Below are 24,581 nucleotides of genomic sequence, written 5' to 3'. Positions count from 1 at the left end.
TTAAAGGACTATTTCATTAGTCTCTATTATAACTTTCGCCTATAGGACCCTAATATACCTATACCCCCTATTAGTATCTAAAATAAGATTTAGCTATAGTTAGATAAGATCTAATAAGTATCTTTCTTACTCTAAAACCCTAGCTCTATTATTACTATCAATAAGTGTATAGTATACTTCTAGGGATACTCTTATAATATTATTAAGATACTAAAAAAGCCTATTAAAGTTAGGTTTAAGCTATAAGTAGCTACTTAGTAAGGCTACTTCCTAGCTTAAATCCCTTATATATATACTAATCTTATATTAACCTCTAAGATTATTACTACTAAAAAAAAACCCTTTAGCGTTAATATCCTACCTCTATACCCCCTACTAGTTTAAGTTATAGTAGAGGTAATATAAGGCTTCACACACCTTACTAATAAGCTAGTACCCTAGAAGCCTTATATACCTAAGCAGTTAGCGCCTACTTAAGCTGTTATTATCACCCTTATATAACACCTACTTATGCCTACCTTCCCCTAACTAGAGGGTATTACTACCTACTACTATATTTTCACTAACAACTTATTTACTACTATTAACCTTATTTAACACCTATATTAACTATAGCTACTTATTATTACTACTAATACTACCTAACTAAATTCTAGGATTATTAAGCCACTTAGGTAGCTATAAGCTAGTAATAAAAAGAGCAACTTTATACTATAAGGCTAGCTTTTTACCTACTTAACGCTAAATAGCCTTATCTACTAGTTTATATTTAAAGATAATATAGTTATACTTCTGATTAGTAGTATATTTAATAGCAGGGAAATTACTACTCTATAGGTATATAAATAACCTAATACTATATTAACTTCAATAAGAATAGTATATATCCCCTTTAAGATCCCTCCTATACTTATTAATATAGGGGACTCTCAGAGTTTATAGTTATCTAAAAAGGGTTATAAGCTAGCTATAATGCCTTATTAGCACCTACTAATGCTAAAGATTATTAATAACTATAACTATAGTATAAATAATATTAATATTAGTAACTAATATAAGGCTAATTATACTAATATTACTAAATAATATTACTATCATAATAGCTAGTAGCCTATAGCTTTTAATTACCTATTAAGTTAGTAAAGGTCTATAGGGCACTTCTAGCATTATATCTACTAACTATTTTATACTTATAGGGGTTATACTTATTAATACCTACTTACTCTATAAAGCCTTAAACCCTAAATATAAAAAGCCCTCTATAACCTTCTAATAAAAGCTCTATAAATAACTTATAGCTAAATTCAGATCTATAGCTATTAGAAAGCGTTACTCTAGAGGTATCTAAGTTATAGAGATAATCCTATATAACTATAGATAATATGAGAAAGAATAACATTACTAAGTATATATAAAGCGTTTTAGAAGGACTATATTAAGGTAGGTTAATAGAAATAGTAGCTAAGAATAGTATTATACGCACTAGGGCTATATTAAGTGCGACTAACCCCTCTACTATATAAGCAACTACTAAACAAAATAGTATAATAAGAACGCCTAAATATTAGCATTACTTACTAGATTTTTTGTATAGTAGAAAGGTATAGCTACCCCTATTAGTAATATACCTCATTTAAAGTCAGTTATAAGTCAAATTATACAATTAGTCAACTACCCCTACAGCTACTTCGAAGCCCTGGTTAAGCCATTTTCCGCCCTTAATGGGATAGTTGGCTGGGCTCAGGAGGGCTGGTATTCAAAACTCGGTTCTCGTCACTCCTTGTGCTGTCACTAAGCTCTCATCATTGGGTTCTTGTCACTACATTCAGCTATCGACGTTGCTGGGCCCTAACATGCTTTTGCTTGCTTTGGCATCGTCGATGCTCTGTCCGACCAACGTAATCCTCTTACGACATGAGCTCAATCTAATCAAAAAGTTGACAACCCGTATATTCCAAAAAAGCAATAAGGTGTTCCTGATTCCTTGGAAGGACGCCTTTGACAACTTGAAGCCGTCAAATATTGTTCAAAGTGCGGGGTAGAGATGCAGTAAACGGCTGGGTTGGCGGGGATCTTTTCGTGGGGTCGCGCGGAGTAAATGAACTCAGATTCGAGGACTCCAATTCCTCCGATGGAGATCATCTCAGAGGCGGCGAATTTCGGGAAATCTCATGGCGAGATGATATTGAAACAGCTCTTCTCACCCTCGCTTTGCACCAGATCAAACCCCGTACAAACGCATTGATACCTTAGACGCCGGCAGCTACTGTACGCTATGAGCGATGAGGTTCTCTCAGCTTCATTTCTGTGCTTTGTCCTTCCTCACCCTGCTCTCCCATGCAACGGGTTGCAAAACCGATGACGACTGCAGTTTGAATGGAATTTGTTCCTGGGGAGGCTCATGCACCTGCGACCCAGGGTGGCGGTCAGCCGATTGCAGTGAATTGGACCTGCAGCCTGTGGAGCGATGGACGGGTTACAACCACACGAATGCAACTGGCGCAGACTTCTACAAGGAAGGCGCAGGCAACTCTTCATGGGGCGGACACATCATTCATGACCGCTTCGACAAGAGTCTGTTCCACCTAGTCACGTCCCAGATGTCGCACGGCTGTGGACTCTCGGGTTGGAGACCTTTCAGCACAGTAATCAGAGCCGAATCCCGCACCGGCCCTCGAGGTCCATACAAATACGCGCAAACGCTGTTCGGGACTTTCCATCATAACCCAACGACGATTTGGAGTCCAGCAGACGAGAAGTATTTGATTTACTTCATCGGAAAGGATTATGAAGTCGGCGATGTCTGTCGGTCACAAAAGTGGAACAATACTATTTCAGTCTCGAGTTCACCAGACTTGAAAGAGTGGACAGAGCCGATACCACAAGTTATTAATGTCACAAATCCAGCTCCTTGGCCCCTGTGGTCGCCGAAGAATCCCACAAAAGAAATCTTGCTGGCAGTCGAAAAGAATAACATCTACCATGCGGATAACTTTTCTGCTCCGCATGAATTGGTAGTGGAGCCCCGCAACACGGAGCGAAGCGAGGATCCGTTCCTCTGGAGAGACAAGCGCGGGCATTGGCACATCCTCGTGCATCACATGATCGACATCGCTGAGGGAAGAAAAGGGCCGCATGTTGGCGCGCATGCCTTTGCACGGAAATGGGAAGGCCCGTGGACTTACAACAACAACACTCTGGCATACAACACCACTGTCGAGTTTACTGACGGAGAGAAGCTCGATTACTACAGGCGAGAGAGACCGAAGCTGTACTTCAGTGAAGACGGGAATATGACCCCACTCTACTTGCTCAATGGAGTTCAAGAGTTTAACAAGTCTGGGAGCTATACGCTGATCCAGCCGATTGGAATGGGGGCTGCGGTGTATGAAAAGCAGCTCGGATTCGGAGAGGTTGCTTGACTCGGCGGTTGGTGTGGCGGAATAGGTCACTGAGTCGTGCCCAGATTGTTCGACGCGATGCTTGCCAATACGTAGATGTCCTACTCACGAACTTGCACACGTCTGGTGTTCATGAGGAATCCAGAATTGCTCGCTATTCCATACACATGGCCGAAGAAACAAGAGATTCTCGTATTGACCTTGTTGTTGCCATATGCAATGCTCTATCAACGGTGCTTGGTAATATGGAGGACTCAAAGCATTTATCTATGAAGCAGCTTCTGGGGTCTGACTCCGACTTTTCCGCCCCAGCCCCAGCTTGTCATTATTTATAGCCATGATTTGAGAGCCGATGATTCCCCGGTTGCGCACAGAGGGTGATTTTCCACGTTATCTTGATGAAAGCCACGCGAAAACGACGCTTATTCAGCGGGTTAGGCCCCCTTGGCGCGGACAACTCGGATCACTTTGTGCTCCCAATTGAGCACTTGCCTATGCACTCGTTATGAATAAATAGCTTGCGGGCCAAAACCCAGCAAGGTAGACCAAAATGGGATTTAGAATCAGGCTTGTCAGTCTCGGAAAACGTTGGTTGTGACCCTGGACTGACTCAGTCGAGCTCACGGGCCCACCCCTCGCATTTTCGATTAGATGAAATTCCTCGGCTCGGTTCTGCAGCACGCAAACTTTCAGAGGCGAACCGCTCAAGCGAGCGAATAACCAGTGCGGAAACGTGGCTATGAGTGGATCTGGGGGAGATAGCTAAATTCAGCCTCAGGAGGTTTCCAAGTTTAAGCCTGTTATCGACGAGCTGGATGATTATCTGCAGGATCAATCACCAGATTGAGTGCCCCCTTGATGGCACGCTGGCTCCATCTGGATTCCCCAAACCCCTGCTTCCGGACCCGAGTAGTTTCCGAAATCCGTAAGGCTTAACTCGAAGTGTCATCTGATGACATTGACAGGCTTCTATTCTGCAGTGATCAACGCAAGGATGAACACCGGCTGTGATGTTGCAGACAAGTTTTAAAAGACAGGCTCTTCCCGGCTTCAACCCAACACTCGCAGCCTTATCTTCACTAGCTTTCACTCTCTCTTCAATTTTCACTTTCATTCGCCATCTTTCATCGATTTGAAGGAAGCAGGTCTTCTTAGTGATCGAGACTTCGCTTCTTTTCGTCCACTCATTTTTAGTAAGTACACATATGATGCTTTGACCTGAGGATCGCACTAGGACTCTGCTAACACAAAGTTTAGCGAGTCATTGTTCGAACCATCCACGATGCGATCCGACGTTCTCTTCACGATCTTCGCCCTGGCCAGTGGTGCTTTCAGTGCGCCTGCGAGAAGCAATCTGGGCCGTCGCGGGGAAGTCGGTCACGACGAGCTCAGTCCCAGCGCTCAGAAAGTCCAAGACAATCCCGCTGGCAAGGCGATTGAGAGATTCAACCCAACTCTGCACATTGCCCACGGATGCCAGCCTTATACCGCTGTCAATGACGCAGGTGACACGAGGTCGGTTTCATACCTAGCTTGGCATAGTTAATATACCGGACTAACATCAATGACAGCGGCGGGCTGAAGCCGACGGGCAGCTCCACCGGAGGTTGTAAGGATACTTCGAAGGGACAGACGTACGCCAGAGGAACGACGCTCAATGGCAAGTTTGCCATCATGTACGCTTGGTACTTCCCCAAAGACATGCCCAACGACGGAGTGCCTGTCGGATCCCACAGGCACGACTGGGAGAGCATTGTCGTCTGGCTGAACAACGCAAACCTCTCCAGCCCTGCTATCGTCGGCGGTGCAGCTTCTGGCCACGGCGATTTCAAGCTGTCCAACAACCCCCAGAGAGATGGCGACAGCGTCAAGGTGGAATACTTCACTCAGGACTTGATGAACCACGAGCTTCAGTTCACCGATACCACCGGCACCAAGTATCCTGTTCTCGACTGGGATGCCATGCCGGCACCAATGCAAACTGCGCTCAACAACACCAATTTCGGCTCGGCCAATGTGCCATTCAAGGATGAGAACTTTTTGAGGAATCTGTTGGAGGCTTCTATTTGAGAGCCATATGGGCTCAGCAACGAGGGATGAGGGACGGCATTTTATTCTCGGCCAATATTCATGATGTTCTACTCAGGCGAACTTATTCATTACTATGGATCACAATGGGGGTTAGAGACTCCAGAATTGACTTCAGTCTGAGACACTAGCGACGTAGCGAGCTCGTGATGGTCGAGATACGATGTAATCAGTGATAAATCAGACTGACAGAAATATAAGTTTCTAGGTATTCAAAACTGAGCTAGATTAATGGAAAAGAGGAAACAAAGTCGACCATGACTCTGTACGACTACACATTGCGAGGTCCGTCTGCGGCAGCTGCCGCAGTAGACACTACCACTGGATCGACGGTTTTACCGGGCGAATCGACGGACGAGTTGTCAGAGTCGATCTTTCTGTGGTCCACGGGGCGCTCAGGCACCAGGAAGACCGCCCAGGAGGTCGCTGGAACGCAGATAACGAACATGACGAAGGCAACAACCAAGTTGACCATGGGAGAAACCTTGACCGCGCCAATTCCAAACGCCAAGCACGAGCCAATGGACTCGAACGATCTGACGAGACCAACGCCAAGAGTCAACGTCTCAATGTCATCGAAGAAGGTGCCCATGATCCAATAGACAAACATGTAGTGAGACTCGTTCATGAAGCTAGTATCTTGGTTAGCATGTATTTCCCCAAGCATCCAGAGAACAATCGAGACTTACCGGAAGAGAACGTTGACAGCGAAGCCGCGTCCGAAGCCAGGCGAAGCCCAGTCCAAGGTCACCTTTGGGACGGTGTCCTCGTACAACTTTTCATTGGCCGTCTGCCAGGCAAAGAGCGCCAGCATGATGACAGAGAAGATCGCCCAGGTGATCTTGGCAAGCTGAGGACGGCTGAAGCACTTGAGGTCGTAGAACCATCCCCAGAATATGTTTGCAGCCGACGCAGCAATGCCAGAAGTCAAAGCACCGAGAGTTCTGGCGCGAACGGAGAAGTACTTGGTGAGATAGATGCCCTGGTAGGTGCTGTTCCAGTTGAAACCAATGAGAATAGGGATGAGAAGGAAGAATTCCTTCTTCTTCATCAAGCCCCACCACTTGCGGAACTCTCCCATGACTGCCTTCTTCTGGGCTGGGTCGGCAACCCGTCGTCCATCGCGGTGGATGACCTTTTCCGGGGGTGATACGAGCAAGGCGAGGGGAAATCCAAGACACTGGAGCGCAATCAGGACAAGGTAGGTCGAGTATCCGACCTTTCCCCGCTGGCCGTTCTTGGAGTTCAGTGAGAGTTGGATCGACGCGCCGATGAGCTGCCCCAGCTCACGGAGACCAAGCCAGATGCCGGCTATATGACAGTCAGCAGCTATATCACATCTTCGAAACAACAAATACTCACTGAATTTCCCTCGATCCTTGATATCGGCGTATCCAAGCGCCATTGCACCTTCTGCCGCCCATAAAGCTGAGGCTCCCACGCCACCTTAATTATAAAGCGACTGTTAGCTATTTATATAGTTAGGGGAGTATATAGTGAAAAACCCACAGGTTGCACCTCCAACTAAGACGAACCACTCAACACCGTAACGGTTGTTGACATACATTGATGCCGAGTAAGGCGCGTAGCCAAGAGTACCGATGATTAGAACATTCTTGAGGCCAATCTTGTTGGCTAGGATGGCAAAGATAGAGCAGCCAAACACCATAATGCCGAATGTGAGCGCATTGGAGCCGTTGACCAGGTATGGCTCTTGTTGACCTCCAGCGCCAGTGCCTAGATAGTATCGTCAGTGGATGATCATACCCAACATACCCAAATTTGAAGCGTCCACCTACTATTTAGAGCGTTCCAGATACCGGGCTGAGTGAACGAGATCAGACCAACGAGGATGACGTTGAATAACGGGCTGCGGTACCAACGGGTGAACCGCGACATGGGTTTCGTAGGCTGAACATCCTGAACCTCGTGATCGCCCTCCTCAGGCTGCTTCGCAAGATCGGTCGACATGGCGATTCAGCTCCTTCGTCCCGACGCAGCGGATGAGTTCATGCAGGTGCGGGAAACGGGGGCACATGAAAGTGGCCCGGATAACTCTTATTTATTCCACCCTACAACACCCAAATGATTTTCCGGCATGCACTCAATTTTCACTCATGAGTCCCCGAAACCAAGGGTTTGGACGGCCAACGTCCGCGCTGTAGCACCCCATCTAATTTTTTCTCCGCATCGGGCCCCGCTCCCCATTAGATACCGGCTCGGTGCGGGATTGGTCGCCAGCGCTTCGGGATGCCTCTGAAAGGTTTGGTTTGCGTGACGTTATTGGAAATCGATATGAGACAATCCTGGGCGGCGCGCCTGGCCAGTGTCTTCCATCCCTGAAGGAGACCGCGGTGTTGGGCCGGCGGCGTGGGTGACCGGCGGGCTTTGGGTGGAAAACGCTTAAAAAAACGTGGAATTGATGGGGTCGGCTTGGGGCCGACATCACGACGTGCTTACAAGGGTGCGATGGCGACATCAACAAAGCGGATGGCGGACCCCACAGCTCTTCTTTTGCCGGGACTAGTCCGCATATGTCGGGAGGAAGATTCAAGCTGTCATAGCGGCCTGTGATGATAAAAAAGGAAGCGCGGGAGGTGCTCTCTGAGTTTATTTTAACATCATTGATGTCCAAATATGGCAGCCCGACAGCAGGAGTCCTCAGTATGGAGTATGTGAACGTGATCCTCCGGCCGGTCTTGTCCGGCCCCATAGGCAGCGTCCGGCTCCGCTACGGTACCTCATGCTCCTTGGCTACAGCCGAGCCGAGTACCCACATAACGGAACTCGTCGCCGAGATTGAAGGGTCTTTGCTTTGAAAAGCTCATGGAGCGGTTTACTTTGTTAAACCTCATCCCAAGAACGCCGCAAAAGTCGCGGCTGAACTTGGGACATTGCGGATCATTTAAAACCAACAGCAACCCATTCACACATGGAATGCTCATGGACTGCGATGGTAGGATGGAAAGTATCTGTAATCACACCCGGTTTCTTGCATCATCGCGGACTCCGGGCAAAACATCCATGGCTTCTGAATGAGATCGCAACAAAGATTGGGAACTTCCGCGCCCGATCACAGGTGCTTAAAGTCTTGAGATAGATGACACCATATGATATTCTCTGACGCCGCCAGTGATCATCCATCTTCTGCCAAGCTCCATTCTGCAAGCTTACGGTGTACTAACACCAGATGGCGACGACTGGACATGGAGATTGCCAGGACAAAGTCCCTGATTTCACAGCTACGACGCAGGCCCTCCACGCAACGACCTTATCAACTCGCCCAGCACGCCACCACTACTCATGTATGGAGAGCACATAGATACTCTCGTTGGTATCCGCTCACGATAGAAAAGTTCGGCGCGAAGACTCTATTTTGTTTGATAGCGCGACCCATTTCAACGTTACAGGACGTGAGTTCACGACGTCTCTGAAGGAAGAATGTCAATGAAGGAAGGAGGCAGGCATGAAACGCCGTATTCCCACCGTACCAATGGATGAATGTGCGCCATGTTTGGCGATCATTCTATTACTTAGATAATTAATCAATCATCATTATTTGATGCACCCGGCGGTTAAACTTCGTCGTGCAATATTTGTCCCAGACGGTTGTCCACCCGTGTCTGTATACATGCGACGTCAACCACACTCACATGTACCGGCTCATTTCATTTCTGTTGCTCCCAAATGTTTTGCTACGTCGCTCGATGACCTCTAGAGACCAGTACACTGTATGTATCTCCAAATGGACAGATTCTGACCGAATGGCATCCTGGATTGACGGTGGCAAAGATATACGACCAGCCTCTCCGAGCGCGAGAATATGGAATCATTTCGTTTTGACAGAAAACTTATCAAGGGTAAGGTATGGAAAGAAGCTTTCCAGAAATTATGGTGTAGCTGCAAGCCATGCTGTCCTTCTGCAGGAGAGGACAGGCTGGCAGAAAACACACCGTCGAAGATTTAACACAGCACCCGGCCGCTCTTAGCGGAAACCAGAGTTTTAGGAGTTAACACACCCTTCCAACCACTCTGGGAAGATAATTTGTGAATGATGGCGACGAGACGATTTAAAACCAAACGAGCTAGTTGACTGACGAGACCATAACCACGACGTCGATGGTTTCCGTCTGCAGATTGCAACCCATGCTAGTCTCAATATGGCCATGACATTTCTGAGAGTAGTTTCAGAGTCCGCCCCATAGGCTCTTACTGTCTTCCAGCTCTATGTTAGGTACTGCGTAGGAGGTGACTTGACCCCAGTAATATCTTACAGCATATGCGTGCAATTGACATTTGCGACGGATTGAGATGCTACCACGGAACACGCATTAGTGACAATTGTCCCAGCACGTTTCGACAGAGTACGTTTGAACTTTGGGCGACCTGCCAAACTATCGAGTTAATGATAGCACTTCATGGGCCAGAAGCCTTCGCAACGCAAATCGTTTGGTATTCTAAGGCTTGCCGCTTGTAGGTATCAAGCATACCAAATCCCGGCAAATCCGGGTTAAAGTTAATTCTTCTCACATGGCCGACGGTGCAATTTATCAGCTATGTGCTAGTGCTAGCGAGGCTCGAGTCCGAGGCCATCGTGCTCACTTCGGACTCAGCGAGGTTTCCGAGGCTCTCGGTCATATTCTCAAGCACTTTGTCAAGCGATTCCCCACATACCCCTGCAGTAGCAGCGGTGAACTTTCAGGCCGTCTAATCAGCGTGAATAGGGCTGCCCCAGTCAGTGCAAACTCTGATATAGGACTCCTTGGTAGACGACAGTCGAATCCATGAATTGTGGTAGACCAATCCAGGAATTGGATCTTGTGTCCAGTACCGGTGAACCCATTCGATACCGTCGTATGCTGCCGCGTAGGAACGTAAGTTTCCGAAGACGTTTTGCCAGGGCTTTCGGTATCCAACCACCCTCGCACTATGCCGCTTGGCTAATTCCCCAAAAAGGTTTGAATCCAAAATCTCAACTGTAATGGAGGAACTTCTTTTAGAACAATGCCGCCCATGGACTTCCGCGTCGGCCGAGAAACACCAACTAGATCCACACCGAATGGCTGACGTACGGACATTGGCCAAAGTTTAAGCCGCGACTTCGACCATACGTTCAACCACACAAAGAGAACAGCATGATCTATACCCATGTCCATGGCCTAAGAGTCATGACTTGTAAATGTATCCCATTAACCACCCTGGCGCGCATCCAATGAGCAGGGATGTGGAGGATACTCGTGTAGTTGAGTCTTGACAGGATCGGCTCCAACACACGGATCGGCCTACTTTTGAAATTGGACATCAATTTACTGAACGCTCAATTCGTTTGTCGATATTACCGTGGATTCATCTTACTCACGCACCCGGTTCCCCTTACTCTAAGTCCGAGCATCTGGCGAGGTACGTGTTTGTTATAAAGGACGGCTTTGCAGCTTCTCAACGAAACGAGATTTAACTATTCACTCCTGCAACAAATCATCCATCACTGCCACTTTTACAGATACTGCTCACAATGAAGTTCACCATTCTCATCTTTGCCGGCGCCGCGGCTGCTTTCATCAAGTGCGGAACACCCTCAAACGACCAGGTTAGCCTTTTCCCTGTACTCACGCTGAACATCAATCCAGCGGAAATCATCAGGCAACTAACCACAACATTCAATAACAGTTGTCGGGAGGATGTGACGACAACCAGGCAGGGGGATGTGAGATGTGGTGTGGCGAGCGTGTAAGCAGCTCATGAACCTTCCAGCGTATAGATCCATTCTTACGAGTCTTCACATAGTGCCCTAGCAGCAACTACCCCGTTTGCATCCCGTAAGTCAATCACAAGGCAGTTTTATATGTCGCATGGAGTACTGAATATTGAGCAGAAAGGCCAACAAGGACTACGACTGTGTCTGCGCAAGCACCTAAACGGAGGAGATACAGAGACCGAGAAATTGCCATACAAGAGGCTTTGCCTGATATCTCATGGATAACGCCATTGGATGGCTGCAGAAAGTGGTGGGTACACGAAAGTTGGTAGGAACAATTGCATGCAGAAGTGCACATATTCGATTCTCCGTTACTAGTATGATTTTCGGCCTAACAACACATCTATGTATCCAAGCGCCCTAATAATATGATACATTATTTTTGCTTTCAGCCTCCGGTAAAAATGATTGCAACTACTTCTGAGGAAAACAACATCGGAAAAGCTGTTTTCCCACATCGATACACTCTCGGGTGGTCTCAATATTGAACGTTTATTCACGCCGGTGAAGTAAAGTCCTCGCAAAAGATAGCCTGGCCAGCCTGGTTATTGCCACAGTCAGTACACATTCGTGAGACGGACAATTAAATGATAATTCATACCACATTGAGTGTGCAGCATCTTGGCCGACGTGAACCATGAATGAGGCAAGCCGTGTTGAGAGCGGTCAGAGAAGACGTGTCAGGCACAGTTGTGAGATTCGAGTTAGCTAGACTCGGCGAATTAGTCTATGGCGCAATTGTATGATGATGAAGTGAGTGGCGAGCTTACGAGGAGCACAGTCCATGGTGGTGAGGCCGTCCACATCGGTACGGCAGCAAAGTGGGCTGCCCAACGTGCAGAACGCAGCTCCCGAGTCGCCTTCGCAGACATCTGGCTCGCTGGTGCTTTCGCCGGCTTGCCTTGGTACTTTGTTTCCAGCTGGAGCCGCAATAGCGAACGCCGCGAAGGCTGCGAAGAAGACGATGGTTGATCTCATTGTAAGAATACTGAAAGAAAATGTCGGATGGGATGATGGCCCACGAAAGGGAAACTGATGACAAGGAGACTTGAAATAGAATGGCTTGTCGAGTTGCGTTGCGAGCACGAAGTTATATGTCACAGATCGGTTGATAAAATTGCGAAGGGCCTCATGTCTGGCAATGCTATCTTGTTAAACGGCCGAGACAGCATCAGCCCAAGTCATGTCTTATCGGCGAGGGAATGTCGCTCGACAGCAGCAAGCGCCCTCTTGGCAAAGGAATTGATCGTAAGCAGACGTTCTTCAAACGGCTGTGGAGATTTTGCAGCCACCGGAACTCGATTCACAGCCCTAGCTACGGTGGTGCACTCAGAATCGGTGTATGGAGGCTGAACCAAGTACCCGAGACCCGGGATGCGGACCGTTGACGTGGCTGAGACAACCGGGAAAAGAGCCGGATTTTGGAGTGACCCCTTCAAATGTAGGCCCGATAAAGGTGTATTGGCCCCTTGGCTCGGACGGCAAGTGAGGAGGGAACGAGTCGAAAAAGCAAGGTTTGCTCCCCAGGATAATACTTCGTGGCGCCGCTGCAAAGCCATTGACGAATCAGTCGTACAATGTGTTGATGATCTGGATTTCGGAAGTCTCAGGCCGTATATACTCCGTGACAGTCAATGGACATCTCCAGGGGGGCACGCAGAACGTCCACGATGGTTAAATATCACGGGAATAAATGATGTATGTTTATTGAATCTCGCCGAGGAGTCTCTGAAACACAATCTCGATCGACTGAATACATCTGCACCTCCCAAAAATGTGTACTAATGAAGTCTACCCTAATGAAGTCTACCACGGTTGGACCCCATTGGCCCTGACGACTTTCCCAACGTCTTCGTCTCTGCTGCCCTCGATCACATCCTTGATGAATTTTCCAGCTTCGGCCGGGTCTCTTGCGCCCATCTACCGCACCGTTAGTATGCTCCTTTAAAAAAGTGCACGAAGGTTGCTAACCTTCTTCATCTCTTCTGCGCCAACACCGCCAATACCTGTGGCTACATAGCCTGGGTTGATACCCCAGACCTTGACCCCATCATTCAGAAGAGTCCGGTGCCACTCCCGCATGAGCATGTTCAGCCCCGTCTTGACCGATCGATACAGCGGGATTGCGTCTGGGGTGTTTTTGGGCCAGCCCTTCGCCGGACTGGCATTGAGCGCCCGGAGTTTGGGGACCGGAACATCGACGAGCCCGCTTTCTATCAAGGAGCTAGTTCCGCTGGTGATAAACATGAGACGTGGGTCGGACGACTTGAGGAGCAAAGGCATAGCTTGAGTAGTCAGAACATGCGTCCCAGTGACGTTTACATCCCAGCTGGCGTTGAAGCCCTCGCGGATGCTTATCTTTCCGGCAGCAATGTCGGCATCATGGAGGACGCCGGCGTTGTTGACCAGCACGTCCAGCCGACCAAATCGGGACTCAATGTCCTGGACCGCGGTCTCGATGGATGAGTCTTGGGATATGTCAAGTTGGACAGTGCTCAATTGAGAGGTGCTTTCGGGAATCTGATGCGTTAGACTTGCGATGGCATTTTCACCCTTGGCGACGGTGCGGCAACCGATGATGATTTGGTAAGGCAACGAGGATGCGTAGAGGGCCTTGACAACCTCAAAACCGAGGCCGGTGTTGCCTGTAGAAGTCAACCACTAGCCCGTTTACAAGATTGAACGACCTACCTCCAGTCACAAGAACGACTTTCTTATCGGATGCCATCTTGAAAGGGATTCTCTGGGTGTAAAATGCTCGAAATTGGCGGAATGACTTTCCTGATCTAGGCTGTGACGATAAGCACTTCTGGTCTTCCTATTGTCGATTGACTTGGATTCCATGACTACCTTATCACCTTATATACATAAAGTCTCAATTCAAATAGCCACATAAACCAAATGACTGCCTTCTACAGGAAGGAAATGTCTCCATCACGGCACCGAGCTGTTCGGGGTCCGAGTGCCCCACAGTCGGCCATTTCGCTCTCCGGTGACGTCAGAAAGTTCGCTCCGGTGTAATCGTATCGCCGACATCAACCAAGACGAAGTCTGTCTTTGACATGGGCTGTGAGTAATCCAGTGTGGATTAGCCAAGATGGTGGGTGCTGCAGCGAGTGGTTTGTAGGTCCCGGGGATTATAAAACCAACGGGCAATGGAACAGGGAAACCAATGTTGGCAATCTTCAGACCACAACAACAAAGAGATACGAAATCATGTCGCAAAAGAAGATCATTACTGTTCTGGGTGCCACTGGTAAGCAGGGAGGCTCGGTTGTGGACACCTTCCTCAACGACCCCAGGCTGAATGGCTACTGGACTGTCCGCGGCGTCACTCGCGACACCAGCAAGGAAGCCTCTCGGCGCCTGTCGGGTTTGGGAGTCGAGATGGTTTCGGTAAGGCAGCTGTCTCGAGAAATTTCAGCGATGCATTGAATTGCTGACAATGACAAAGGCGGACCTGAACAACAAAGATTCACTGGTGAAGGCTTTCAAGGGGTCATACGCCGTGTTCGCCGTGACCAACTACTGGGAGACGCTAGACATGCAGGTGGAGATCCAGCAGGGCAAGAACATCGCCGACGCTTCCAAGGTACACACGACTGGATACTCAAACGAAACGGATGATGACGCTGATACAAACAGGAAACGGACGTAAAGTTCCTCATCTGGAGCTCGCAGCTCAACATCAAGAAGCTTTCCAACGGCGTGTTGTCGGACCTTTACCATTTTGACAGCAAGGCTATCGTGGAAGAGTACATTCGTGAGCTCGGCATCCCAGCGACGTTCTTCCTCCCGGGCTTCTACATGTCCAACGTTCCCGGTGCGATGTTCCGTCCATCGGCGGAGGACGGCGCTTGGACATTCGCTCTCCCCATCCCTCCCACCGCTATCTTCCCCATGTATTACACCGGCGATACGGGCAAATACATCAAGGGAGCAGTCTTGCATGAGAAGGAAGTCCTCGGAAAGCGTATTCTGGGCGCGACTGCGTGTATGACGGGTCAGGAGATCGTGGACGGATTCAAGGGGGTGTTTCCCGAGAGCGGCAAGACGGCTCGCTACTACCAGCTTTCAGAGGACCAGTTCCGCGGTGCCATGAAGGCTCGGAATAGCCCGGAGTATGTGATTGACGAGATGCATCAGAACATGCGTCTGCTGGATGAGTTTGGGTACTATGGTAGAGAGTCTCTTGACTGGACGCATCAGCTGGTGGAGGATCGCTTGACTACCTGGGAGGAGTTTGCCAAGGCTGATCCGGGTTTTGCTTCAGCAAGATAGCTTGAGTGGACAAGATGGTTCTAGAAACGCCGATGAGAACTGTGTCAGATATCGGAATCATGAAAAGTCTTTGCCATGACGGCGAATATCTTTGTTCATTCCTCAAAGAGAACAAGACTGGAAGAACAGGAGCAGGACAAGGCGGGCAAGGAACATAGAAAGAGCGCGGACCAAGTAGAAAACATGAATCACAATGGAGAACACAGCCAAAGGAATCCACGTTGTACCGAATTTGTAGTATTCTATCCCTGACTAATTACACCTGGCGTCTTCAAATTATGACAGGCAATCTCTTCCCTACTCACGCCCGTCACTTTGCCTTTATCACAGCAACTCCCGCATCCTGTTTCCGCCACTTGATCTTCCTACGCTTAGACACGCTGCCAAGGTAGACGCCGTCTCCGCTTTGGCTGCAGCTGGCATGCCTTCAGGGTATCATCAATCTTGGTGCTTTCATTCGACACAACGCTCTTGCCTACTTCAACTTCCAAGTCTTGATGAATCAGACCCATTGGGTCTGATACGGCTTTTTCTCCTGCGTCCCTTGTCTCGGTCGACCAGAATTTGTCAATCAGCTCACTCGGAAGGGGCGTCTCCGGAAAGCTTGATGTCCAGAACTCAAGAACCGAATTATTATCTTGTCGACAGACAGCGACCAGACTGTTGCCCTTCCCGGCACTGACCTCTCGGCGAAGCAAGGAAAGCAGACTCTCGAGCCTCGAGAGATCATTTTGACGCTGTTGCTCCCATTGTTGGAAGAGAAGCTCGCAGTTGACACGCTTGATTGCCGAAAACTCGCCACCTTCATGGATGCCATTGACGAGGTGCGTTGTCCTTCCGAACCACATCTGGTCGATGACTTCAGACAGCCTCAACTTAGGTCTCGCTTTCATCTCCACCAGATCGGAAGGAGGGTTTCCGGTACCACACTGTAGAACTGTAGTCTTCTGTCTTTTCTTCTTGCTAATGCCGATGTAGGATCTGTGATCGCGAACGGGCTGAAATTCGCGGGCATCATTGACTGATGAGACATTGACTTCCTTCACAGCCTTTGCCTCCACAGCTGCCAAATCCCCAGCAAGCGTAGGCGGAGCGGCTGGAGCGGGCTGGGCTGCGTCGACCTCATGGCGAACGACGAGGTTGAGGTCACCGAATTGGTATCGAATCGCGCGATGGTGCGAGAGGCTGCCCTTCATGTCCTTGGCGTGCTCCGTAAATTCCTCCTCGAACGAGTGACCGAAAGAGTAGGGCTTCCCATAGCCCATGCTGTATTGATTGTTCTTCTCTTGGCGGGTGATGAAGAGTGTGTTTCTGACCATGTGTAACTGGACCCTGAATGAGTCCTTCTTCCCGCCCTTGACGAAATTGAACAATTGTCTTAAGCTGTTCCGGTTCACGACCACATCCACCGAGTAAAACGTTGGAGGGGAAACGTCGGCCTCGATAGCCCTGAACATCGGTTCAAAAGGCATGGTCGGATTCATAAAAGCATTGATATCGACATGGTAGGTACCCTTATCGGGATTTATCTGGAGCGGAAGGTTGCGCTGAATCAAGGCGGGAGCGGCCCCTGAAAAGGTCAGCGAAGGCACTTAAGGTAGGTGAGAAGTGAGAGGCTGACCAGGAACCATGATCGTATTCTTGCTCAGCCAATTGTAAGACGTCACCACTTCGAAGCCGGCGGTGGAAGAAATTGATGTGCGATCTGGGCTTTGGTCCTGGATGGACCGAAGGTCAAGTGAACCAGTTTGATGGCCTAGTTGCCGGTACAGCCAACAATCTTGGGCGTTGATCTCCGCACCGGCAGGATTTGTAATCACGGGGGTCCAATTCTTGACTGCTTTTGTGGCAGGGGCATCCGTTGCAGGCGAGGTTCTCAAGTTTATTTGTGAATTGTCGTGGTCGCTGGGATGGTGAGACTTCAGACGCTTCGAATGATGTGCTGCGATATCGTCATCGTCCTTGCCATAGCAGTCCTGCTTGTATTCGCCATTTTCCTTCTTGCCGTCGTTCTTGCCTTCGTTCTTGACATCACTCTTGCCGTCACTCCTGCCGTCGTCAGTGATCTGCTGTTGCTGCAAGCGCCTCTGACGATCGCGCTTGCGCTTTCGTTGGTTTGATCCAGCCATCTTGGGATGCGGAAGGAACGTTGGGGAGATTGGTTGTGGTGGGGATGGTGCGATGGTTTGAGGAGGTGAGGCAGAGAAAAACAAAAAGCAGACGACCTGGGAAAGGTAAGGTACTGGCGTAAGGAGCTGCAGGAGTTGGGTGAGAGGCAGAGGTGAAGACGTGGAGGAAGGAAAGGGTGGGGCTTGGCGTATCATGCCTTCCTAAGTTTCTTGCTTTCGCCTGGCCTGCAGGCAAATGAGGTAGGAACAGGATTTTCACATGAGCCTGCAACTGTCGGTCACGCTTCAACACGCATCGCCTGCGTGCCACGGTAGCCAGCTGATCAATCTTGTCATCAAGAAGGTATTATCAGAGGTAGCGGGATTCTAGAATCGGAAGAGACGCTTTAAACTCTAGAGAAAGGAGCGTGTCACTAATGCTATTAGGTCTTCCGCAAAAAGACGTGAAGATATGCAAACCATCCTAGGCACGCGTTTAAAAGGGAAGCAAGCCGTCACGGAAGAAGAGTACACAGAACGAGATAAGATTTTCAAAAAGAAAAAGAAAAGAAAAAAAAAGAGCAAAAGCTCGGGACTCGAACTTGCGAGGTTCGAGCCCTTACGAAAGCGGATTTCTACCTGGTTGTTTAGAACCGCTCGGCTACTGCGGTGCTCGCAGACTAGGTGCAAGACTCTGCTCGTCGGGTCAGACCCTGGAACGGGAGACTACCGCAGTTGTTCTGACTATATAGGAAGAAGGTGGTGACCCACCAGACATGCTCCCCTACCGACCACTGGATCGTTCAGCACAGTCGCAGACGTGGAATGCACAAATGCAAATACAAAACACAATTTCTCCAGAATATTAAATGTGCAGACGATATTTCTGCAATGCGCCTTGTAAAACATTAAGCTAAAGACCTGCGCTCTGGGACCTGAGTTCTGTCACTGACCCTGCATCTGGCCCGGGGCGAGCTCTTGATATGCGGGCGAAGGCACTGAAGCGGAGGGAACAAGATACGTTTACGCTACGGGAGTCGAATACCAGGCTCAGTTCCATGTACGTCTATGCCCCTTCAGGAATTGGTCGACGCAGTGTAGGAAGAGAAGAGAGAGGAGCGTGGGCGTGGGTAGTAGTAACGGCGGCAGCAGCATGCGGGAGGTTTCACTCCAGGAGTTTCGCTGGACAGTGGCGCCAGTATCTATAGTGTCTGTTAGTAAGCTTCTTCCCATTGCTCTACGTTAATGCTGTTATGACTTCTGTCACTGTTAAGTTCTTGCTTCTGCTGCGACTTCCTCGCATGTTAACGCTTTTGCTTTCGTGACTTTCCTCAAGTCATAGCCTGGCGACGAATAAATTACATAGCAAAGTGCGCATAAGGACTATGCGGTAAGGTCGGGCAAGAAAGATCTGGGATGTGAAAATCGTGAAAGGCGGGAAGACAGACGGTCTAGACAAGGACAAGTGTTAGAAGGCGGGGAAAACGGAGTGAGAAACAGAAGGAGAGAGCGGAGCTTAGCACTTCCTACCTCCCCAACTTACCCAACTTCACTTTACCTAAGCTTTAGACAAATAAGGGAGGAATAAACATTTTCCTTACGGCTACAGCTCAGTCACACGCGAAAAGGCGTCTGATGCCTGCAGACCTAGGCGAGCAACTCGTCAAAAAGGTATTTACGTACATTAGTAGGATTCTAGACTCAGAAGCAGGGCTAGGCATTATAAGAGCATAAGCGTGTTACTACCAATAGTAAAAGAGATTAACGGCTCTCAAGCAAAAAGAGAAAATTGTTCATTAAGTGATTTCATTGCTCGTATTGATTCACTGAGTAGAACGAGAAAACAAAAAAGTAGCAAAAGCCGAGGACTCGAGCTTGTGAGGTTCGAGTCCTTACGAAAGATTTTCATGCTCTGCATTTTATACCGCTAGGCTACTGCGGTCGCTCTTGCGTGGAATGCTCGTTAGAACGGGAAGGCCTCGCGGTTGTCGCTACTATTGGGTGTGTTGGGGTAAGCCAACCCAACTCTGACGAATCGACACAATTATTATTTAGAGGCCCCACGTCTTCAGTAAAGGGCCATCGATTCGCACCTACAGTAAAAGGAAACACTATCTCAGTCTCACGATCCCATCATCTGCCACTCTCCACGCACTTGGTGTCCTAAACCCAACCCTGCAACCCAATCGTAAACTTCTGCGCATCCCTCTCCAACTCCCCCTTCATCGCCTTCAACTCTTCCACATCCCAGTTCGCATGCACAAACCGCCCATTCAAGAACCTCGCCTCCTCGCTCACCGCCCAGACCACAAAGTCACCCGGCAGCGCAATGTCGTCGTACACGAGCCCCAACTCCTCCACGCGCGGCGCGAACTTCTCCGACATGGCGGTGCCGCCGATCAGGCCCGGGTGCACCTGGAGGACGAACATGTCGGGGTTCTCGTCGTGGAAATACTCGAACATCTTGGTCGCGGCGCTCTTGGAGGCGCGGTAGGAGGAGAAGCCGGCCATGTAGGGGAGGTGGATCGCAGCGGTCGAGATGTGGATTACGCTTGCATCAGGGGCGGCGAGCGGGTGGAACGCGCGGAGAAGGTTGAAGTTGCCCTTGACGGTGACCTCGAAGGCGCGCCACCAGTCAGTCGCGTCGGAGTCTGGGATGGTTTTGAGGTCGGACATGTAGCCTGCGTTGGCGACCAGGATGTCGATCTTGGCGTTGATAGTATCGTGGAAATATCGTAGGGCGGAGTTCGTGGCTTCGACCGAGGTGATGTCGGCGGCGTAGAGGTGGACTTTGACGGAGGGGTTGAGAGCTTCGATTGCGGTCTTGGTTGCTTCGAGAGAGGCCGTGCTGCGGCCAAGGAGACCGAGAGTCGCGATGTTGGACTTGGCAAGGGATTGGGCTATGGAAGCTCCGATGCCTGCGCCGCCACCGGAGATGAAGGCGTGTTTGCCTGCGGTCGAGAGGGATGGGAGCGAAGGGGAGATAGCCGCGTAGGGCGTCTGGTGGTAGGTCTTTGTGGGAGATGGGAAAGACATGATATCTGTTAGTCGGATTGTTTTATTTGAAGACACTGTTTGAATTTGGATGCATTCGGGATGAAGAGCGGACACAAGGTCTTTTGACTTTGTCTTTATTGTTCATTGCCGAAAGACGAGTTCAAAGACATGACAGTGACATCTTCACAACACCTTCGTACCCTTTGGAAAATCATGTAATCATTTCCTTGTCTGGTGGATTAGTTCGTGGATTTGGAAGCAAACGCCATTACGAAGATGGCAAGACACGATGTCCGATAACGTTGGAAGACGGGAACCGGTCGATGTTGCGCCGACTCCACTTCAGGAGACGCCAAGCACCGACACGGCCCCATTCCGACGATAACGTTATCCGGCTTGGGATCAGGCCGGCCGGCTCAGGGGCGCAACGTTAACCGCTATAAATGCTTACGCAGCATGCCTCTAGTTTCAACGCTTACGAAAGGGGTTCCTTTCGTTAATCTGGCTTACGAGTCACTCGTAAGATGGCTGGGTGAAGCGGCTGACTGTTAAGCGCGGGGCATTTGCGATCATGAATGAGCTGGCTCTGAGAATCGAATGCGAACTGGCTCGACAGCATCTAAGGGGCGAAAGGGATAAATGCGACCGTTTTGCTGCGGATTCCTCGCTGCGACGAACAGCCCTGGAACACCCCAGAACGGCCCCCGCATTTCAAGGTCCCTACCCCTGGCGATCGGTCCTCAGCGGCGAGACCAGCTGCAAATGCAAGGGGTGACATTCCGGTGACCACACCTGCACTTTGCATTCCAAAAAGAAACCTCCTCACAAAACTCAACGATGGACAATGTTTTGTTTTCTTCCATCTTCCGAACTGCTCCTGAAGAGCCATCCGTGCGCGGGCGGGGGTGCCGAACCACGCAGCATCCGAGCGGCCTGATTTAGCTTCCGCCTTGGGCCGAACTATTGATGTGACGGTGGGATCTACGACGGTGACAACTGAGCTAACCTTCCATCCTCATTTAAATACACGCGATAAGATACCACCAAACGCGTCCTGTCTAGTCATGAAAGGGGGGCCCGGCCACAACCCTTCTGCGATGCTCTGGAATGCAGCGTTGGCACATAAGGGATGAACCCTCCCGCGTGGGAAAACTCTAAAAATTCATTCACCCTCACCCAAAGTCCTTCGTTTTCTTTTTTCCTTTCGCCATGGGGATTCGCTCGAGAGGCCGCTTCAGTCGCAGCCCTACGCACAACAACCACAACATGGGCATTATCGGAGTGTACCCGGCACGGCGCTTCGGCCGGTTCACCAACGCGGCTGCGGTGGGCGTCTTTTTCCTGTTCCTGTGGGTTTTCCGCGAACAGCTGCGCCTCGACCGCGTTGGCATGGATTCAAGCATCGTGCCGTGGATCCCGCGCCTGTCGCACCAGGACATCTTCGACTTTGAGCCGGTCAATTCGGAGGTTATTCGGGCGGTATGCGACAAGACGGAGTGGGATGCGGGGAAGGCGATGCAGGTCGTGTTCACATGCGACAACAACGTCGGCGGGATCGGGAACATCCGCAACTCGATCCTGAACTGCGTGCGATACACGATGCTGGCCGGCGGCTCGTTGGTCATGCCGCGCATCTTCAAGCGCAACGACTCCGACATCTCCCACATCCGGACGGGGCGGCGGCAGGAGATGGAGTACCTCTTCGACAGGCAGCATTTCATCGACTCGCTGCACCTCTCGTGCCCACAGCTACGGCTCTACAACGACACCGACGAGGTGTACGAATCCCTCGGGCCGGCGCGCACATGGTCCCTCGGCCTCTTCCCGGAATCCCTCGTCGACGAGGACAACATCCCCAGCACGGGTATCGAGCATCCGGAAAGGTGGCAGTCGCAGCTGCATCGGTGGCTCGACGACATCGACAACACCACGGATGTGGCGCCGACCGGGCGCCCCACCGAGGGTCCGATGATGGTAGACCTGGGCCGGTCGTACCTCACGTTCCCGATCAACAGCGACGGCGAGGTGTTCGCGACGACGTTCGGCAACATCCTCAAGTTCCGCGCGGACGTGCGGCAGCTCGCGAGCGCGACCATCCTCAGCATCGACCGGCACTTCTTCGGCGCGCACCTGCGCACCGAGAAGGACGCACTCGACAGCTGGAACCCGACGGACCCGACGTGGGAGTGGTCCGAGTACAGCAAGCAGACGGACGCCTTCTTCGACCAGGCGGGCCGGTGGGAACTGTCGGTCATGTACGTGGCGTCCGGGAACGAGACGCAGGTGGACATGCTCGAGGCGGACGCGGAGCCGCGCGGGGTGCGGGTCGTGACGAAGCAGGACCTGCTGACGGGGAAGAACCGCAAGAGGCTAGACGCGCTGACGTGGGATCAGAAGGGCATGATCGACTTCCTGGTCATGTTGGGGGCGGCGCAGTTTGGAGGCGTGGGGCACTCGAGTTTTGCGTGGAACGTGGCGCTGAAGAGGCACATTTTCTCCGAGGAGAAGGAAGGGTTCCTGAAGGGGCCGCAGATGTTGAGCGATGAGCTGAGTCAGATTTATGGGACGCCGGGGAAGTATCCCGAGTATGCGTCGTGTCTGTGGCCATAGTCTCGTTGCAGGTAGTCGAAAGAAAGTCGGTTTCACGATCATGCTCCAGGGAAGGTGAAGGCGTACAGTCAGTGCACTGTGATCTGACTGTGTAAGACGAAGCCGATAACGTTATTGGCTGATTAATCAAGCCTCTCAGTCACCACTGGAGACCCAAATCCTTCCCTCACCACAACGCTTGCTTTATCCTGATAACGTTGAGGTCTTTTATCTGTCTTAGACCTCGGTTCTTTGACTTCGCCAGTTATTGAGACAGCGAGGAAGCCGACATGAGTCCATCCGATACCAACGTAATACCCCACCAAGTTCAAAATCATCATCTGGCTGGATTACTAATTCATCAACAAGAAGACCAGACGTGAGCGCGGTGTTCTCGCCCAGCGCGAATACCGGAAGCGTCATGCGTCCAAAGTTCAGAAGCTTCAGGATGAAAACAAAAAGCTGAAAGATGTTATTGGGAACATCGATAAGATTCTTCGACGGCAGGGAGTCCTATCGGATGACCTCAAAGCCGCCATGTCGGAAGCCCGAGAGATTGCGGGCATCACAACGGAAGATGACTCGGAGACTTCTCCGGAACAAGGCGCTCCGCACATTATGCAGTCCATAGAGCAAAGTCCGCCACCGGACCCCGCTCTTGAGGAAGTTATCCGAACCGACCCCCGGCTGGCATCCTCTCTCGTCCCTGACGGGCGCGTCAGTCCTCGTCTAGACTATGGCCTTTGGCTCGACCCGGACCGATTGGTTCGGATCCTCGATCCGCCCGCGGACATTATCCCGTACTTGGGGAGCCGTATGAATACCCTCGCAGGTTGCATCTTCTGGGCGACTATGAACTACACCATCGACCTGTGGAACTCCCGCTCGGAACCTCTATCAACAAAACACCTGGACCGCATGTTCAACCACTCCGAACATCTTAGAGATCGTCAGTTCCTCCTATCTCTGGCACAAGCGAGGGTCGACTACAAGGAGAAGGGCTTCATGTACCGCACACTCTCCGAACAATTTGAGCGCAACGCCATGGGCGGTCTGTTCAAGCGCATCAAGGAGGACTACGAGAAGCAAGGGCAGCCGAGTAAATGGTGGAAACGCCCCGAAGAGGTCGCAAACTGTGTTCTTGACGTGATGGATGAGAGCCAAAAGGAAAGGTTCCAAGCTGTCATTGATGGGAAGGGGACAAAGGAGGATGCGGGAATGTTGCGGGCTCTCATCACTTGGTTGGCGCAGAACTACATTTGCTTCGGCGATGGGCCACGATGGAGCTCGGTATTTGCTTCGGTGGGCATCGGGAGCTGGGTGAATGAGTTTAAACGGCGAGAGGCTCTGACCGCCTGAGAA

The 24,581-nt window shown here is 50.4% G+C and overlaps 9 protein-coding genes across 9 annotated transcripts; 5 read left to right on the top strand and 4 right to left on the bottom strand.

Moving 5' to 3' along the window:
* Positions 1 to 2,282: 2,282 nt before the first annotated feature.
* Positions 2,283 to 3,422, top strand: GCG54_00009826 (uncharacterized protein; the record flags this gene model as incomplete). Its single annotated transcript, XM_045409764.1, has 1 exon — positions 2,283 to 3,422. The coding sequence occupies one exon, from the start codon at positions 2,283 to 2,285 to the stop codon at positions 3,420 to 3,422; it is 1,140 nt and encodes a 379-aa protein (XP_045271301.1).
* Positions 3,423 to 4,683: 1,261 nt separating this feature from the next.
* On the top strand, positions 4,684 to 5,471 carry GCG54_00009825 (uncharacterized protein; the record flags this gene model as incomplete). Its single annotated transcript, XM_045409763.1, has 2 exons — positions 4,684 to 4,916; positions 4,973 to 5,471. The coding sequence occupies 2 exons, from the start codon at positions 4,684 to 4,686 to the stop codon at positions 5,469 to 5,471; spliced, it is 732 nt and encodes a 243-aa protein (XP_045271300.1).
* Positions 5,472 to 5,760: 289 nt separating this feature from the next.
* Positions 5,761 to 7,460, bottom strand: GCG54_00009824 (uncharacterized protein; the record flags this gene model as incomplete). The annotated part of the gene is made up of 5 exons (XM_045409762.1): positions 5,761 to 6,121; positions 6,179 to 6,800; positions 6,852 to 6,935; positions 6,999 to 7,226; positions 7,289 to 7,460. 5 exons carry the CDS (start codon positions 7,458 to 7,460, stop codon positions 5,761 to 5,763), a joined length of 1,467 nt encoding a protein of 488 aa, XP_045271299.1.
* Positions 7,461 to 11,001: 3,541 nt separating this feature from the next.
* GCG54_00009823 (uncharacterized protein) lies at positions 11,002 to 11,404 on the top strand (the record flags this gene model as incomplete). Its single annotated transcript, XM_045409761.1, has 4 exons — positions 11,002 to 11,076; positions 11,157 to 11,216; positions 11,274 to 11,305; positions 11,362 to 11,404. The coding sequence occupies 4 exons, from the start codon at positions 11,002 to 11,004 to the stop codon at positions 11,402 to 11,404; spliced, it is 210 nt and encodes a 69-aa protein (XP_045271298.1).
* A 1,646-nt stretch (positions 11,405 to 13,050) lies between these two features.
* Positions 13,051 to 13,972, bottom strand: GCG54_00009822 (Short-chain dehydrogenase/reductase tropE; the record flags this gene model as incomplete). The annotated part of the gene is made up of 3 exons (XM_045409760.1): positions 13,051 to 13,164; positions 13,216 to 13,889; positions 13,936 to 13,972. 3 exons carry the CDS (start codon positions 13,970 to 13,972, stop codon positions 13,051 to 13,053), a joined length of 825 nt encoding a protein of 274 aa, XP_045271297.1.
* A 488-nt stretch (positions 13,973 to 14,460) lies between these two features.
* GCG54_00009821 (Nitrogen metabolite repression protein nmr) lies at positions 14,461 to 15,525 on the top strand (the record flags this gene model as incomplete). The annotated part of the gene is made up of 3 exons (XM_045409759.1): positions 14,461 to 14,640; positions 14,699 to 14,836; positions 14,890 to 15,525. 3 exons carry the CDS (start codon positions 14,461 to 14,463, stop codon positions 15,523 to 15,525), a joined length of 954 nt encoding a protein of 317 aa, XP_045271296.1.
* Positions 15,526 to 15,896: 371 nt separating this feature from the next.
* On the bottom strand, positions 15,897 to 17,654 carry GCG54_00009820 (uncharacterized protein; the record flags this gene model as incomplete). The annotated part of the gene is made up of 2 exons (XM_045409758.1): positions 15,897 to 17,095; positions 17,147 to 17,654. The coding sequence occupies 2 exons, from the start codon at positions 17,652 to 17,654 to the stop codon at positions 15,897 to 15,899; spliced, it is 1,707 nt and encodes a 568-aa protein (XP_045271295.1).
* Positions 17,655 to 19,796: 2,142 nt separating this feature from the next.
* On the bottom strand, positions 19,797 to 20,669 carry GCG54_00009819 (uncharacterized protein; the record flags this gene model as incomplete). The annotated part of the gene is made up of 1 exon (XM_045409757.1): positions 19,797 to 20,669. The coding sequence occupies one exon, from the start codon at positions 20,667 to 20,669 to the stop codon at positions 19,797 to 19,799; it is 873 nt and encodes a 290-aa protein (XP_045271294.1).
* A 1,170-nt stretch (positions 20,670 to 21,839) lies between these two features.
* GCG54_00009818 (uncharacterized protein) lies at positions 21,840 to 24,578 on the top strand (the record flags this gene model as incomplete). Its single annotated transcript, XM_045409756.1, has 2 exons — positions 21,840 to 23,215; positions 23,597 to 24,578. 2 exons carry the CDS (start codon positions 21,840 to 21,842, stop codon positions 24,576 to 24,578), a joined length of 2,358 nt encoding a protein of 785 aa, XP_045271293.1.
* Between the last annotated feature and the right edge of the window lie 3 nt (positions 24,579 to 24,581).

This window comes from Colletotrichum gloeosporioides, assembly GCF_011800055.1.
Source record: "Colletotrichum gloeosporioides strain Lc1 chromosome Unknown consensus_1, whole genome shotgun sequence".
Classification (NCBI taxonomy): Eukaryota; Fungi; Ascomycota; class Sordariomycetes; order Glomerellales; family Glomerellaceae; genus Colletotrichum; species Colletotrichum gloeosporioides.
The sequence above is the reverse complement of the archived record's forward strand: the minus strand, read 5'-3'. Positions and strand labels throughout refer to the sequence as shown.